The sequence below is a fragment of the Cavia porcellus genome, unplaced genomic scaffold (assembly GCF_034190915.1).
Source record: "Cavia porcellus strain 051 isolate PalLab524CR breed Dunkin Hartley unplaced genomic scaffold, mCavPor4.1 scaffold_11, whole genome shotgun sequence".
NCBI lineage: Eukaryota > Metazoa > Chordata > Mammalia > Rodentia > Caviidae > Cavia > Cavia porcellus.
Genome location: NW_026947494.1, coordinates 54,039,290 through 54,058,255, shown reverse-complemented (window position 1 = coordinate 54,058,255; position 18,966 = coordinate 54,039,290). Strand labels below are relative to the sequence as shown.

Below are 18,966 nucleotides of genomic sequence, written 5' to 3'. Positions count from 1 at the left end.
GGGTTTCACTGTGCAGTTCAGGCTGGCCTTGAACTTGCTTTGTGGCCCAGGCTGGCCTCACAGCCTCCCCAGTGGTGGGATTACAGGCATGTGCCACCAGATCCAGCCTTGCAATGGCTATTTGAAAAAAATGGCTTAAGGTTTTCAAGAGTGTAGCTCAGCAGTAATGCACATGCTTAGTACGTACAAGGCTATGGGTTTATTTTGGGGGTGATATTGGGGGAGGCTTGAAAAACTCAGCTGTAGTCTATGAATGTTGAGGAGACTATATTTTAACACTGCACTGCTTTTCAGTTTTTAGAGTGCTTACAGGTAAGAAGACAGGTGTACTTTTCCCTAAAAGAATAAGAAATGAAAAACATTAACAAGTGTGAGACTGGCTTTGTTTTTGAGATAGGATCTTGCTAAATAGTTTAAGCTGGCCTTGAATTTGCAGCAACTCTATTGGCTTAGCCCCTTGAGTGTTGAGATTTTATAGACATGCACCACCATGCCCAGCAGAAGTAGTAGTAGTTCTTAATAAAGTAACTTATAACGGTAGTGATGAGCTCAATACATGACTTAGAAGTCATTTTTACTCCAATTTATACTGGGGCTGGGGATTTAGCTCAGCGGCATAAGTACCTGCCTTGCAAGCAGGCTGTTGTGAGTTCGATCCCTGGTACCGATAAAAAGGAAAAAGACAAAAAAAAAAAAAATTTAAACCTCCAATTTATACTAATCTCTTCATTATTACTTACAAAATTTTCCCTCTTATGTATATATCTCCTGATTGTATTTATTGAACTGAGATGTAACTTGAGGTAAAAAAGCTGTTTAGCTACATTAGAAGATATGGCAATAATCAGCCTGCATTTTAAAAATGCAAGTAATCACTTCTAGTTATTACATATAAAAATATTTCACAATATTAAAGAATGTAACACTTTTGACCAATGGAGCCTTCTTATTTATTGAAGATTTGTTTACCACTACTTGTTTATCACTACTTGTGATCAAATGACAAAAATACTTGGTATGAAAGAAATCCTTATAAAAGGAAATAGTATATATAAAAGTCTCTTTTTTTCCTTAGAAGGTGCTGTCATCTTCTAAACATAAGGGCAAAATACCTCGCATGTTTTTCAAGGTTAAGGAACAAATATGTACCACTTGCAATATTTAATATTTTTGATGCTTATAAGAAATTTTCTACAATGAATGTTATTTGCCTGCGTGTAGTCCATTTCACCATCTCTTAGGATTAGAAATATTGAAAGAAAAAGGCAGTTTTACAAAATAGACTTTAATGAGAAAAATATAGCATTGCATCTTTTAAAACGACATATAATCAGAAAATTTTAAGTTTTCTAATATAAATCTTGTTTAACAAATGTAATTTATTTGCAAGTACAGTGAAATGTTTTATTCTACTTGACAGTGATGTTTATAATGCTGACATCCTCATACGGTTTATCTGTTTTGGGATTGACTTTGACATTGGAGATCCTCTGCACAACTTCCATTCCTTTGGTCACTCTTCCAAACACTGTGTGTTTATTATCAAGCCAAGGCTGTGTTGGAGGACAAATGCAAAATGTTGGTAAATGTGGATTTCTTAATCTCACCTTCTGGGTGAAAAATTAAAGTACAATAATTTTGCAACAATAAAAGCATAGCAGGTTTGGGCTGGGGATTCAGCTCAGTGCATCAAGTGCTTGCCTGGTAAGCACGAGGTTGTGAGTTTGATCCCTGGCACACACAAAAAAAAAAAGATTAAAAAAATTTTTTTTAAATACTTTTAAAAGTTACTCCCAGGGAGGACTGGTATCCCTGTCTCATTCTCCCTGCAAAATTAATTTCACAGTTTTCTTTCTGAATATTTTCAATCTATGTTTTTAGTATCAGTAAGAAACATAATGACACATAGAATCAAGTTCAATTAAATCTACGTTCTTCAGACCAAAGGAAGGTAGATGTTTGCTCAAAGTAAGTTACTTTACGTGGATTTAAAAAATTAGGACTAAGGTATTGAAGTTCTCTGTTGGAACTTTCCTGGACAATTAAGAGGCAGTTTGAGATCGTTTACTATGCACTGTAATTGACAGTTAGATGGTAATTGATGTAACTGATAGTTCAGTTGGTAGGTATACGACTTAAGCTTTGGCAAGTTAACTGTGTCTTACCATGTTTCCTCGTATGTTACTGAAAACAATATAATGATATAACTATCATGAATATAATTGACAGCAGTTATAAGTATTTTTTCCTTTTTCATTGTTTAGTCTTTTAAAAAGTTTATACTTCTTATAATTTTGTGGAACTGCATAACACAGAGCTAGATGACCTAGCGACTTATATACCTAATTATGTTGTTGCTCATTACTACCTAATTGTATTTTATCAACTTATGTTACCTAATTATGTTGTTAGGTATCTTATTTTACCTAGGTATCTTAGGTAACTTATGTTACCTAATTATGTTGTTGCTCATTACTACCTAATTGTATTTTATCAACTTTTCTCTCAGTGCTTTCATTTTTGTACCTTGGCAGGTAATGCAGAGGGTGGACAGTAACACATCATTTTTGTCTACTGCCTTAGATCATAACCTATGAATCTATGGTTTATAAACAATGTACTCACTGTTGGTACTACTGTTATAAAAAACTGTGATCCATTAGTATTTGATCCAGCATTGGCCATGCTGAGGGTGTATGGTCTGTCATGTCTTAGTGTTGAATGAAATTCATCTTCAAATTCTCCTCCCCATATGCTTTCTCCTCCCATACCAGTACCTGTCGGATCTCCAGTCTGAATCATGAAACCCTTAAAATAAAATAAATAAAAGCATGTTACACTTTTAAAAATAGTCTATATATGTAGACCTTGCATATTTTATGTATTTCTGCCAAGAGTGCTTTGAACTCACTGAAATCCTTGCTTCCTTAAGTATCCCTACAAAGTGGTTAGATTACTCTTAGAAAGTTTAATTTGGATTATGTGTTTTTATTCAGTGACTGAAACAAGAATACAAAGATTTGGGCTGGGCTTAGAGGCACATGCCTGTAATTCCACTAGTCAGGAGGCTGAAGCAGGAGGATTGCCATGAATTTGAGGCCAGTCTGAACTACATAGTGAGACCCTGTCTCCCAACCCCAATACAAACATCTGCTCATCTATAGATTGTTGGGGACCACAAATTCAGTGACTGGTTTTGCGTATTTTCCTGTGGGATGAAAGGAAGGATTGAGATTGTTGATACCACCATCTGGGATTTCCCATTGACTTTTCCAAGCATAAAATCATCTCTGCCTTCTTTAATCATCACAGGATTATACTCAGTCAAAATACTTGAAACATAAGATTATCTATATCCTATGGAGTTGGAGTCGTTGGATGAACTATAATCCTTTGCTAGCCCCACCTACCACTGTACAGACCAAATAAATAGTGGGAGTGGAGGAAGTCAGATCTCGATACACTGACTTCCCAGCCATTGTTGGAATATGTTACTTGTCTCTCTTCTTTATTTTTCTGGCAACATTGTTGGGTCTGACAACTGAGATTCTTCGGTTCCCAGCATTACTTTCCTAATATGAACAAACTAATAAACATGTATGTTAAAATTTTATATTTTATGTCTTATATAACTACCCTCATTATCTTTCGCTCACCTCAAATACTGTAGACTTTCTGGAGTTGTTTCCCTAATTCCTTCAGAATTCTGATAACTAGTTTATTTTTCTTTCTAATTTTTTTTGTTTGCTTTTGGAGACAGTCTTGTGAAGTTCAGGCTGGCCTTGAAGTTATAGCAATTCTTCTAGTTCAGCTTCCTGAGTGCTGAGATTATTGGTGTGCAGCACTACAACCAGCTCTTCCTGCCATCTCTAACTTGCCAATAAATAAGAACTATATCACTGCCCAATCCTCTCTGGGATGCTGTTCAAAATTTCGGAGTTGAACTTACTCTCAGGTATAAAAATGGACTCACAGGTCAGATAGTATTGTAGCTCTTCTGTGGTTTAATATTTTATCCTCTAGATTAGACCTTCCCTAGGTACCAGGAGCTGGTTACCTTTATTACTGAGTTTTATCTCAGCATGACCTTTTATTCGTTATCTTTCCCTCTGCTTTACCTGCTGAATGAATGTTGCTCCTTCTGTCCTTGATTTTAGATATGCATGATTATCCACTCTTTTATTTTTTGCTTCTATAGTACACTTTCCTGTTTCCTTCTAATAAACTAGTATGTATAAGAGAATTCTTTAGGCTTAAATTCCTTGTCAGTAATGTACTATTTTTTAAATCACAAAAATCAGAAATTTACATAACTTACCTTAATTATACGGTGAAAAGTATGCCCATTATAGTAACCATTTCTACTGTGCACACAGAAATTTTCCACTGTCTTAGGGCACCTAGGAAGAGATACATTAAAAATATGAAACCCATTTAGAGCACCTTAAGACAACTTTGCAGTTTTTCTTCCTAATAATATTCTCAATATCTTCTGAATATTTCAGAAAATAATCTTATACATTTTCAGAATAAAACCAGTTGAAACAGCATGTAAGCTGCAGTATATTCTCATTTATACAATAACTTTAGATCATGATTGCTTATTGAGTCTGGCAGTATTTATATTTCAAGGACATTTAGTAGTTTAAAAAAATACAAGCCTAGCACTTTTAGATATAGATCTTAAGTGAATTTACCATACACAATAGTGGGTTAAGCTCCTAGGAAAGGTAATAGTCTTATAAAAAACAGTGTTATAGTACAGTAACTCATTCTTTTTTTTTTTTTTTTGGTACTGGGGCTGCATGCTTGCAAGGCAGGTGCATATGCCCCACCCCTCAGTGACTCATTCTTGACCAAGAACTTACTCACAGAAACAGTATTTCCCAAATTCAAATAATTTTAAAAGCTATTCTATTTGGTACTACATGTTTATTTTATAAACTTTTACACTATCCTGAATATTTTTCAACTTTTAAAAAAATACAGCCCCTATGTTTTTTGTTGGGATTCTATTTTTAAAGCTTATTGCTATTAGAACTAAAAAAGGAAAAACAATTACTTTTTCCATATAGATTTGCTGTAAGAGGAAGACCAGTTATAATAAAGCCACAAAATCTAGAGTTTAAATGTTCAGTTAATGATAACGATAATAAACGTTTGTAGACTTTATATTCAGTGCCCCCTCTCTTTTCTGTGCAGTGCTAAGGATCAAAGTCAGCCTTGGCAATGATAGGCAAACAGTTTACTACTGAGCTACATCCCTGACACACATTCAGCACTTTCATAGTCAACATATTATCCTTATAATAACCTTGTGAATGTATTTATAAAATTCTTCCCATTGGTTAGTTCACAGTTACAGAAATCTAAAGAACAGATGTTGTATCTAACATTACAATTCTTCAAAATTCTTTAAGTCAAAATAACAAACTAAGTTGTATAGTTTCAAATATACACATTTACAAAAAAACCTGGCATTTAGGTACAACGACAAAAGTATCACGTACTCAACGGGGAAAAGTTTGATGTGAATGTCTCCCATGCTTGTGTGGATAATGGCACTATCTGAAACTCGCTTAGGTCCTTCAGCTTGAGTAGCTGCCATGACTTCTTCTTTAGAAGGTTTTTCATTAAAAACATCTCGGTCAGAATCTGCACTTTTTGTATCCTCTGGCTCTCGTCTGGTAAACTCAAGAAATTAGATAAAAAGTGACTGAATGAATTAAAGTTTTCTTTTGGTAAAAATTTATGAATAAGAAAATTTCATTTCTAATACACTTTAGAAAAGTGAAGAATTCACCTCAGAATATATCTTTATATCATGAATCACCATCATAAAACTTTTAAGGCTATTAAATTATTAGTTAATATGAAACAGCCCATGTAACAATGAATTCGTATGGTTTAAAACAAGATTTGTTAAGTTTTTATTTAAAGAGAAAAACAAAACAAATCAATAAAAGGGTACAAATAATACAGAATTTCAAGAAAAAAACATACAGTAAGAAATCACTAGTTAATAGATTTAAAACAAGATTTTAAAAAAATGAGATTTAATTTCCTTTAGGTAGAAATTTCCTTGGAAACATTTACTAAGGTAATAAGATACCTTTTAGATAACTTAATTGAGGTAACTCTTCTACCTACTAGTATGTCTTAGTGTGCTACCTATAGCTTACATTTCACTATTCCTTACTTCCCAATGAATTTAGTAATTGTGCACATTACATGGACAGATATAAAGTGCTTAGAAAACAGTGGGCAATGGCTGGGGATTTAGCTCACTGGCATAAGCATTTGCCTGGCAAGCGCTAGATCATAAGTTCAATCCCCAGTACCAAAAAACAAAAAACAAAGTTAGAAAACAGTGGGCAACACATACTGGCCATTTCATAGATAGAATGCATTGCTAGGCAGGATAAAGATTCACAAAGGGGAATCAATAACAGATCTTAACTTTTTTTCCCCCCTAAAATACACCCGATTCTAAATTCTGAAGCTTGGAAGAAAGACAACAAATGGAATGAGGATATAGAAAGCTCAAAATCTTTAGGTTCCAAGGAGAACTGAAAAAAGTCTTTCTAGTTGTTAAAATTCTTGACTTCTGAAGACAGTTTATTTTACTTGTCTTTCCGTAAGTAGAAATCTCTAAGCCAGTTCTGCCAACTGAGTTTATGTCAACTAGGAAGGTAAAAATTAGTATACCAGTTCCTATTTTGCCTGTTTTTCCTCGATTGACTCAGATTCATTGCAAGTAAAAAAAGAACCATCTTATTCTCTAGCTTCTAAGGGAGTAAGATAACTACTGTACTATGTATTTATATACATTTTAAAAGTTATCTAGATTTAGCTCATATTTAGCTGTTTTTATTTCATGATGGATTTAAAAGAAAGGATACATACATATACACACACACCATCTTAGTTTTCCTTAAGGATATATATGCATCAAATAAAACAATCTGTAATAATGTTAACTGATTTTTTATTATGTATTTATGTATGTATGCATGTATGTATTTATTTTCTCCAGCCCTAAATATATATATATACTTTTGTTAGGAAAAGTTAACTATAGCAAAAGACTATGATATTTAAAATATTTTAAATAAAATGGATGGAAAATTAGTATGCTTTTAGAATTCTGATAATTTTTACTTCAGTATAGTTAAATTATACATAAAAGATACATTATTTTCATTTAACATATTAATAAATTTTTAAGTGTAATTGAAAATTTTGAGCAAAATTGTCATTTTAATCTAGCTATTTTAGATTGAAAGTCTAGTTGGGGGTGAAGAAACTGCTAGGTTGTACTATGTAGATAACCTTAATAGCACATCACAAGTAATCCTAATATGTATACTCATAAGATGAATGAGTAGGTATAGTATAATGGATTAGTCAATTTAATAATCTATGTGGACTTAATAGTGAAGACAGTGCACTATAGTTATAGATTTTACATTTTCTGGAGAACAGAATCAGAAACAAAAAAATCATTGACTTTAACACAAAAAAAGTGACATAATGTGATAGGGGAAGCACAGGAATAACTTAGAATTGATGCTCAGAGCAGCAGTCTTAAGAGCTGGAATAGGAAATGGGGAGAAAAATGATTGGCAGAAGGTATAACATGTCCAGGCTCAGAATTATAAAACAACTACTACTGTGAATGAAACAACTATGATACATTAAGTGTAGTAAATGAACTAAAAATGAAAAACAATAAAACTGCAGAAGTGAGCACAGCCAATTAGACAGTTGGGAAGTCAGTAAAAGGTTTGAGATAGAGAAACAACAGTCATAAGCAGATCTTGGAAAGTTCTATGACTAGTTTGTGGGACAAGTTGTCTAGGTTAGAGGCCTCGATATTATGTATTTTTACTGCTTGGATGAACAATTAGGCTCGTGCTACTCATAAGTATCTCAGGAGTTTGAGTGTGAATCCAATCTTACTACCTTGTTTTGTGGCAGTGCTAGAGATTAAACCCAAGGCCTTGTGGATTCTAGGCAAATGTTCCACCAATGAACTATACGCCAGCTCTCCAAAAGTATACCTCAGCAAAGTCAAAAGGTAGAAAAGGAAATATATTAAAGAGAAGGTATGCAAGTTCAAAAAATATAAAAAGTGTTCAAAAGCAAAGGATGAAAAAATAAAAACACTAAAAAGGATACTTAAAAATCTCACAGTGAAAACTTCTGGATATAATTTGTGAGGGCTGCTATACCTCCATAACTACTAACCTCCCATCACCTGCCCATGAAGAGCTGTAGAAACCAGGTAGTAAATATTTCAAAACATGATAGGAAACAGTACAAAATACCTAAATCAACTTCTAATTAAAAATTGTAGAATATTAATGTTATACATTGTTTAAAAAGTTTATGACTGCCAATATTCTCTTCAATTGAAGGCACAAACCAAGAATATAAAATTTACAACCTAACTAAAAAAAAATTAAGGTCATTTCCTAAGTACTTCCACATACCATATAAAATCTATTCTTTTTGAAAGATGTACAGACGATCGTTGGGTCAGCTTGAATATTCTGAAGAACAGGATTTTCAGAAGCTTTCATCTCAATAGTAGTTGCAGCACGATGCTTTTTGGCTATTCCTTGAAATAGAGCCAATTGCATCACTCTAATATTTTCTTGCTTGCCTAAGATCCGCACACACCTGGAAAATATAACTTTATTTTACACAATGAAATGACCAAAATTAGCTCTAATCATGGCAGCTTTACAGGTAAAAGTTAAAGAATCTGTTGTCGGTTATCTATAGAATCTTGTTCTTCTATCCCCAAAAATGTATTTTAAATTGGTTGGCAACTACAATTTTCAGGTAGAAATACAATCAAGATAGTGAAAAGATATAGGCTGGGATAAAATATTAACAAAAGACATCTGGTAAAAAGACTTTTATCCAATATACAAGGAACTCATAAACATATGAAAAGATATTTTACATCATATCAGAGGAAACAAGAACTAAAACAATACTGCCACACATTATAGCAGCTCAAATTGAGAACATTAAATACCAAATGTTGATGAGGATATGGAGTAAGAGGAACTCTCATTCACTGCTGGTGGAAATGTAAAAAGGTACACCCTATTCTAGAAGATAAAATATATTGGTTTCTTATGCAACTAAATACACTGTAACTGTATGACCTAGCATTTCAGCTCCTTAGTATTTATCCAAAGGAGCTGAAAACCTTTTCTTTCTATCCCCAAAAGAGTAATTTGTTTTTAGTGTTAAAGGCATTAACAATAGTTGTTTCATTATTCTGCATCCACATTGAAACTTACCTGCTCAGAACGCTGCAGACCCATCTGAGTTTCTAGTAATTCTTAAATAATTACTAAGACCTAATAATAATAGAAATCATAGGCAAAGGAAAGCCAAAAGAGCAGAGAAGGCCAAGCAGAGTTATTCAGACAGAATGGCTTTCCTGTGCATAGTTCAGAAAGACAGCTTTTCTGGGAGCTTAGAGATTAAGAGGGGAGGGGACAGGGATTTAGCTCAGTGGCACAAGTCCCTGCTTGGCAAATGCAAGGTCATGAGTTTAATTCTGGCACCTCCCCCCAAAAAAAATGATTAAGAGGAGAAATCTTTGGAAGTGGATTTGAGGATTAAGGGAGGCAAGAAGGAGGAAAGGGAAAAGGGATGTTAAAAGGGTCAAGAAGGAGTATGTATTTCTACCAATTCCCCACTACAAATTGTGCTGTAAGTATTGGAAGCATATACTAATTTAAAAAAATGAACTCAATGCAAACTGGACTCTGGGTGATGATATCCCAACTGTAACATGTTCTGCACTGAACACATATATTTTTTCCTTATCCCCTTAATAAAATAGTACAACAACTATTTACCTTGTATTAGGTATTATAAGTAGTCTGAAAGTATTTAAAGTATACTTATGAGAAGATATTGAAAGGTTATATGTAAATATTACACTATTTCATGAGGTACTTGAGTGTTCTTGGGATGTGGTATCCACAAGGGTTCCCCATGGATAACTACACTTTCAACTAGTCCTATTATTTTAATCTTTTTGCAAGTAGTGCAAGAATTTAGACTATCAAGAATTATAAGTATGTTTATATGCAGCAATTTATAACACAACACTTTTTCTCCTTAAAATATTCTATAAGTTCCTTACATTCAGTGATAGCTACCAAGATCAAAATATATTGTTTTAGGGCCAGGGATATAGCTCAGCAGTATAAGCACCTTCCTGGCAAGCACAAGGTTGTGAATTCAGTCCCTGGTACTAAAAACAACAACAATAACAAACACTGTTTTGAGCAAAGGCTTTGTAGTTTCATGTATTTTAACTTCTGATTTTATGTCTGGTTGATGTAATGCTGAATTTTATGGTTAGAATATCTGGCAACATTTAACATAGAATAGACTAATTTAAATAAGTAAAAAAAACACTGAAACTTGTTTAAAAAATGAAACTATGCATATTTTCTTTCTTTTATAAACAGAAATAGAAATTTCTGCAGATGATAAACAACTGAGAGACTACAGAAAAATCCAGTCACATCATCTGGTTTCACTTAGTCATTTGGGATCCTTCCACTTTTCATGGAACACACAAAACTCATTGTTCCCCTGATGGAGGAAATGTGCTGTATAATTGAAGTTTTAATAAAACACATCTCTTTATCAACTTACCGGTTTGTCTCTACATTTATAACTTTAATGCCCAGCATTGTTCCATATAGCACGAAGTATCCAGTTTCATCAAAAACTATATTAATTAATCGTACAGCATCCACCTTCTCCAACTCACGTTCTACAGCCATTCGTCGGCCGAATTCCATGTCTGGAAGCTGCTGCCTCATCTGTTGCAGTTCTGTAAACATCTAGGAAATAAACATTTATTGACAAAAATGCGCAATACATACATCTAATAGAGGCAATGAGAATCAAATTATCAGAAGCAGAATACACATCAAGAGCTATTGATAGTTTGTATATTTATGTATTTTGACAGATTCTAAACCCGACAAATGAATTAAAGAGACATTAATAAATTCAGTCATAAAAAGTAGTATTTTAGATCTAGGAATGTCACTTAGTGGTAGAGCCAGTGATTAGGATGTGTGAAGCCCTGGGTTTGAGATCTCACAACAAAAAAATTAGTTTGCATTAAATGGTAACTGTTTTTCTAATTAAACATGAACATATATAATTGATTAATGTAGTATTTCTTCTACAGAAATGATACATCTGTTGCCTTTTAAATCTCAAACTAGTTTTATCCAATGAAATATAATGCCAAGCCACATAAGTAATTCTAAATGTTTTTAGAAGCTAAATTTCTAGTAGCTAATTTTTACCTGTTTAATAAAACATTCATTTTAATGTTATTAGCATTCCTACACTAACAATTTTAAAGAATTGAGAAAACATTATTTTTTAGGTACTAAGTCTTTGAAATCTTACATGTATGTTACTTTTAGCACACCTTTATTCAGTCTAGACATGTCAAATCATCAAAGGCCACATGTGGCTGTACTTATTTCTGTTGGACAGTGTACTATAGAATGAGATCCTTGTACAAGGATCTTGAATCTGACATGTAACAAATAATTTCTCTGAATAAATAAACTTCTTTATAACAAATTCATGACATTTCACAAAGTATTTCAAGTTATTGCTATTAGGTAAATGTCATTTAGGAAAAAAGAGACTATGACTGACCTCTACTGTCTGGAAACTTGATTTACTTTTCTTTTGATAGTTAAGACAAATTTTCAAAATGTGAATTACATCTCAATTACTCTGTATTTGTACTCTAAAATGTATTATATTTACACTCAGATTTTTAGACATTCAAGACATCAAATTGAATAATTACCTGCATATTTCAGGTAATAAATACTGAAAGGTAAAACTTCACACTATTGCATTCAATTTTTTGTCAAACTGGACTTGACATATGATTAGAAGTTTTCCCTTTCTCCAACATGGAAGTACAAGATTCTGCTTATTTACAAGTCACTAGCATTTTAAGTAACTAGGTTAGCTGGTCATTTTCCTTTTTTCCAACTTTTGTCACAGCTTTATCCTTAACCTTGTCACCTAGTCCCATCACTTTAGAAAATGTTGATAACAAGAAAGAATGAAATGTACCACTCAGAATAGGTTCTGAATTTTTTTTAAATTTGGTATTTTGAGATAGTGTCTTCTTATGTAGTCTAGCCTCATTCTCAAACATCGACCTGCTTCAGCTTCTGAAGCAGGATCACAAGCATTTGCCACCATACCTAGCTTCTGAACACTTCTTTTCTTAAGGAATCTGAAAGGACCTACAAGTTGTTATGTGGACAAAAGTGAATAAAGAGAAGGGAATCTAAAATGAGTTTTGAGGGTATTAAAAGAGGAGGAGCTTGCAGAAATAAGTAGAAAAAACACAACAAAAATATCTGTAGTCTCATCCCACCTATCTTTAAATAGGAGGTTAACTGGCTTGGAAAATACCACATAATAAACCTAGGCAAGAGAGTTTGGAAGAATAACAATACAACATACAAGTCAGTTAAACAGTATCTTTAAAAATGAAAAAAAGTACAAAGTAAACATTTTTAGAAAAGTTAATTAAATTTTTTTTTTTTGTCTTTTTCCTTTTTATCGGAATTGGGGATCGAACTCACGACTGCCTGCTTTACAAGGCAGGTGCTTATGCCGCTGAGCTAAATCCCCAGCCCAAGTTAATTAAATTTAAATTGCACTTACACTTAATGATTCATCAAAGACTCTCATGAGTTTTCCAGTTAAAAACCTGAAAATTCTAACTTTTCTATCAGAACCAATAGTTGCTATTTTCTTCCCATCAGGTGAAAAGCATATGCTGGTTGGATAAGCTTTACACTTGGCAAATTCATATAAATCTGTATCAGTTTTATATTCCCAGTTTACATTTCTTGGGAATTTATATTCATGAGGAGGCCCAGTCCAATACTCAATCATTCCAGATTTGTCAGAAGACACCACTGCTTTGTAAACTGGGTTCAGCCGTATTTGAGTAAGAGGTGATGTATGGAGTTTGTCAAATACATGAAGGGGCTGGTTATCTCCTCGACCGTCATAAATGAAAATTTTTCCTGTACTCTTCTCAGAAGCAGCAACTGATGATATGGCATCTCCTGGGCAATAAATCCACTCACATTGTCCTGGAAAATAGCTGAAACAGTGAATTAAGGAGTGGAAGAAAAAAAGGCCAATACAGAAAGCAGACACCTCTCCTTAGACCATTACTAAATCACTGTCCTCAAAAGCAGTTTTGGATTTTGTGCTCAGAAGTAAGAGATACAGAATGGGGAATAGTTACTTAGTTTTGACACCATCAATATAACAACTTCTGAGGATTTACCAAATAGAAGAACTCCATAGGTCGGCCCATTTATTTCTCTTGGGTAGATAAGGTAAAAACCTAATCAAACTTGAGCATTAAGATATTCTGGGGTATTGTCTTTTGGATGTCTGTAAAGTAGTTTACATATACCTAACTTTTAAATAGATTAGCATACATAGCATCCATTACTAATCCTTTCTTAAAACAATTAATATATTTCTGTTATGACTTAGTTCAAAAGAAAAACACTTTTTATCACATTTAATTATTAACTAATCTTGAAATAAAAACTGTAAGCTTTGGACATGCTGCCTGATGAACAAAGGATACAACTAGGACAGATTTAATCTTATGCTAAACTTACACATTCAGGTGAGTGTAGACTCCTACCAAGTAGTCACTCTAAGGAGTTCCACTACTACACCAACCATGATGTTAATGCTCAACAGCAGTTTGGAACTCTGCATTTAGAATTTCTACCAATGCCTAAAATATATACAGTGGTGCCTTGCTCGGTTCATAAATTTAACTCTTTCCATGATTCTGGTGTCAAATCAAATTAGATAATAACCAAATCAAATTTGGTTCAATGTAGACCTTATGGAGAAATTTGATTTGGTTCTCATCCAGTTTGGTCTGTGATCAGAATTATGGAAAGAATTAAGTTCATTAACCAAGCTAACGATGTATTTTGAATATTCTCAAAAGCTAAGGTTTAATATTTTTGAATGGATTTGATATTTAAAAATATGCAATGTTTGGAGAAAACAAGCTAGAAAACAAGATGATCAAGGTAGGTAACTATTTGTGATAAAAATTTTATAGATTAACTAGTTTCCTTTAGTAGCTCATAAAATAAAACATTTTGAATGAAATTTCAAAATTTGGAATTTTTTTTTGAATCATGGACATTATGTAGGCCAAAGTAGTATTTTTTGAGGTGAGGTTTTGGCATATTTAAGGTTAAATGAAGTCATAACGGTGAAACTCTAATCTGCTAAGCCTATGGCTTTAGAGGAAGGCAAAAGCCCTGGGTCAATCCCTACCCTCTTCACACACAGACATATACATAACACAAAGATGTCCCTCTCCCATTCCTTCTTCCCTTAATCACATGAGGACATAGAAACTAGGGACAGAATTGTCAGACAATCCTGCTGATCATCCCATGAGATCCTGTGAGAAAATAATTTCTGTGAAGTCACATTCTGTGGTATTTTGTTATACTATTCAGGCAGAATAGAGCAAGCTGGAAAACTTACTGACAGCATATGACTTTCAGTGGTATTTCATTTAGAGATGTATTAAATTAGTGTGTTAACTTAAAAAAGATATGCTTAGGGGCTGGAGGTTTAGCTCAGCGGCATAAGCACCTGCCTTGCAAGCAGGCAGTCGTGAGTTCAATCCCTGGTACCGATAAAAAACTAAGACAAAAAAAAAAAAAAAAAAAAAAAAAAAGTATAAGCCTTATTACTGTATTATCTAACCACATAGTTTGGGTATAATATACTGTAATGTTTAAAATCTACCCACAAATTCCAAAAATATGCCTAAACTTGTAAAAACACAATTCCACATTGTTAAAATAAGTGCAGTATGGGAAGGAAGTTTATTCTAAGTTCAAATAATTAGATATGATGGGTGCTTATTAATATAGTAAGCAGCATTAGTTAGATATAATGAATCCTTGTTATGATGCTGTTGGAAATTTCTGATTAGATTCTGCTAGAGCAGAAGTTTCTGAATAACATCACAAGGATTCAGTCTAATTTCTCACAAGCACATTTTAAAAAATGTGATATATACTGTTAGTAAATAACTTATGCAATAGTGAAGTTTGGTTTAAAAGTTATTTTACTAAGTTAAAAAATATATTTAGAAAGACTCACCCAAGCTTCAGCATATTGATCATGTCAAAGTTCACTACATCAAACACCTTCATTGCTTTATCATCACCCACAGAACAGAACAATGCTCCCTCAGAACTAACAGCAATGCTCTCAATAACCCCTATTTGAATGAATAAAAATGAGTAAATACCAATAAAAGTATACAGTTCAAAGAAAACAATGACAATATTTTTAAAAGAAACTAATTGGTACAGTTTAAAAGATCTATAAAAAACAAAAAGATGAGTTTCTTACCCAGGTGACTACGAAAATGTTTGACAAATTCAATGCCTTCTTCTATCTTTTTCCAGAACTTAACATGTCCATCATGACTGGCAGTAATAATAAAGTCTGTCCTACATATGCAAGATTTCAAAAGTTAATTTCTAAAACAGATCTATGAATCACTCATTCACAATCTTTGATTATTTCTTTTTTTTTTTTTTTTTTCCTTTTTTCAGTAGGTGAGTTGTTACACACTCCTTAGCGGATTCCAACTTCCATGGCCACCATTCTGCTATTCTTTGATTATTTCAATAGGATTAGATATATGTATATATGCTGTACAAGTATAAATGTTTACCACATGTGACCACTGTATGTATATGGATAGGACATTTCAACTAATTTTAACCTCAGAAGCTACATCCAAACAAAATTAGGATTTGATATCAAAAATAAAGCTAGGTGTGGTGGTATGTACATATAACCCTAGCACTCTGGGATCCTGGGGCAGGAGGATTTGCAAGATGGAGCCCAGCCTGGGCAACTTAGTGAGATTCTTGTATTAAAAATAAAAAGGACTAGGGATATCGCTTAGTGTGAAAACCCTGGGTCCAATCTCATCACTACACACATTCACAAATAATAAAATAAATAAATCTCTCAAGGAATTACTAGTCTTTAGGATTTCCTATTGCTGAAATTATTTTGTAGGTAGTATTTTCATGAGAAAATGTACCAGTTTTGAGAAGCTGATAAACTCTTTCATATATAGCAAAATTCAACATAAATTTGTTTTCTTTTCTATCCAAAACATTTTGGTTATTTAAGAGTCAGAAAGATTCAGATTCAGAACAGTTTCTCCTATAAGAAACACTGAAACTACTGAAACCAAGTATGTGTCAAGCATTTTGTACATATAACTAATTAATCTTTATAACAATTGTATTAGATATTTTATCAGTATTTTATACATCATAAAATAGTTTTAAAATATTAAATTTGCTTGTGCTAGGTTCACAGCTAGTGAGTGGTTTATATTTAGTTCAAAACTGTTTATATTTAGTTTGAATTGTCCTATGAATGAAATAAATGTGTACATTCATATCTAAAGTGAAACTTGTTTTAAAAGATTAACAGACTAATCCAAAAAACAAAGCAATCCATAAGAGATTAAGAGTGATGCAAAAAAAGTTTCTACTTTCCATAGTCACTGCTGATATCATACAAGCCACCATCATATCTCATCCAGATGTCTATACTAGCCTTCTTGTTATCTGTTTTCCCTATACCTATTCTTACTCTCTTTGAATTCATTCACCTCACCACAGCCAGAGTGGTTCTTTAAAAAAAAAATCTTGCTCACAGGTTCAAGATCCATAAAATTCCTTACATTTAGCTCTTAATAATTACTCTGATTAGCTCTGAGAGCAATAGCCCTTAGTAATTCCTCTGAGATTTAGCCCTTGGCTTCCCCAGCCATTATCTCTCTGAATCTGTTTTCTCATCAGTAAAAATGAAGGTCATACACAGCCATAAGGCTGTTCTTGAGACAATTTATATAAAAGCACAGTATCCGGACATACTGTGGATAGATCCACAGTAGAATATCACTACTCCAAACTCCCCACTCATCCATTTTGAAGATCCTTGGATAGTTCTAAGATGTCTTTCTTCCTAATATTTTCTTAGTGCCAAAGTGTTCAGCTATTAATTATTCTTGTCTTTAGTAATATTTTCTCTCCTCAGGGATGCTCAGACACTACCTGTTTCATCCCTCTATCTACATTTTCTAAGAAAAAATATGTACACATACTATGGGTTTCTGTCTTAGTGAACATATTCCTTAAATGACAGGAAAAAAAAAAAACACTGGCTTTTAAAGAACTATTACAACTTATGGGATTAAAACAGAAATATATTTCTATATAGCTAAAAAATTACTTCTATAAATCCACCTCAACACTGAAGCTTAAAAAAAACTTCCTGTGGAAAAAATAAAAAGTACTGATAAGACTTACTTGGTACATACCACATGGGTGATAACATCTCTATGCATATAACTGCGCTCATACATGGATGCACTAGGGAGATTATCAAGATATACTCTCTCAAATTCTAGAACTGTGGGAAAAAGTAAAAAATATTTTTAAGAAATGAATGAAATGAATATTATTTTGTACTTTAGAATTTAATTCACCAGTAAGGGAAAAATTCAATGTCTATTATGTCAATTTTAACTTTATTTCACAATATTAAATAGCATCATTATTTAGTCAGTTATATGTTTCCAGGGATTATATAGATGCTTGTCCAAACTGTGTCAATCAAATGAATGGTTCTAGCTTAATATGAAGGTTCCACTTAAAAAAAAAAAAAACACTGTAAAAAGCTTCATAAAAATATAACCACCTTCCTAACCATGTAGATTCCACTCACTACCACTAATTTAAAAAGAGGCCTATGGTCAAGATGTCTCAGTTCATTTTAAGGCACTAATCTCTTTTACTTTTTTTAGGTCACTGATACTGAAGTGAAACAGATAAATTGTTCATTGTTCATGTTTTTAGAGCTGAGAAAACCCTAGAGAACATTTGAGAGCTTCTCAGATTACTTTCCAGGCACACCTGCAAGAGCTGTAAAGAGGGGCTGGGGATTTAGCTCAGCGGCATAAGCGTCTGCCTTGCAAGCAGGCAGTCGTGAGTTCGATCCCTGGTACCAATAAAAAGGAAAAAGACAAAAAAAAAATGGATTAAAAAAAAGAGCTGTAAAGAGTAATTTCAGGAAATCATAATTTATTATATGAGCTCATATATGTACCAAATAATTCAATAATGGCCAAACATGTCTATATAAACTTACTAAATTATGAGTTTTTCATGATTGTTTCATCCACCAGTACTTTCCCCATATTTGTTAAACGGATTAGAAATTTTATCCTCATGTGGCTGCTATGAGGATCAAACGAGAAACACCAAACATGTTTGCTTAAACATGTTATATACTAGCAAAAAGACATCAACATTGTTACATACTAGCAAAAAGACATTCAAACCCATGTCACCATTCTAGGTGGACGCTCAAGTACCACGCTGACAAATTGAGAGGACAATCTTTTGTGAGCACAGTATCCCATAATCACACAGCATCCCTCTTAGGATCTTGCAGGAACTCAAACCTCCCATTTAGCAGGCTCTGCATTCCAATTTGCTATTGTTCTAACTGTGCAGCTACCTTTCCGCTTCTTGGCCAGTGTTGCCTCCACAGGTAAAGGCCCAACCCAGCGCTCTTCATTCTCCTCAACGTTTTCTTGAGCCAGTCCCACCGCCAGTTCTTTCTCGCTGAATTCCGATTTCTCAGGATCCTCTGTGTCCCGGCGGCGCCTTCCTCTCACCCGCGAGTCACTACCACTTTCCGCCGCCATGTTGTCTGAATCGTCAAAAAAGACGCGACGCACAGTTCAGCTGTCAG

At 33.5% G+C, this 18,966-nt stretch overlaps 1 protein-coding gene across 3 annotated transcripts; it reads right to left on the bottom strand.

Annotated features, from left to right (window-relative positions):
* Positions 1-1,269: 1,269 nt before the first annotated feature.
* Ppwd1 (peptidylprolyl isomerase domain and WD repeat containing 1) lies at positions 1,270-18,948 on the bottom strand. 3 transcript variants are annotated; one of them, XM_003461595.5, is made up of 11 exons: positions 18,730-18,948; positions 17,517-17,619; positions 15,529-15,629; positions 15,274-15,394; positions 12,766-13,213; positions 10,699-10,889; positions 8,496-8,685; positions 5,511-5,692; positions 4,319-4,400; positions 2,626-2,808; positions 1,270-1,553 (listed from the first exon to the last, which is right to left on the bottom strand). In XM_003461595.5, exons 1-11 carry the CDS (start codon positions 18,917-18,919, stop codon positions 1,410-1,412), a joined length of 1,935 nt encoding a protein of 644 aa, XP_003461643.1. In that variant the 5' UTR covers positions 18,920-18,948; the 3' UTR covers positions 1,270-1,409. The 3 variants fall into 3 exon arrangements, with proteins under 3 accessions (XP_003461643.1, XP_063114318.1, XP_013009404.1); XM_063258248.1 differs by lacking the exon at positions 17,517-17,619 and having other exon boundaries at positions 18,730-18,901; XM_013153950.2 differs by lacking the exon at positions 18,730-18,948 and having other exon boundaries at positions 15,274-15,296; positions 15,604-15,629; positions 17,517-17,568.
* Positions 18,949-18,966: the final 18 nt, after the last annotated feature.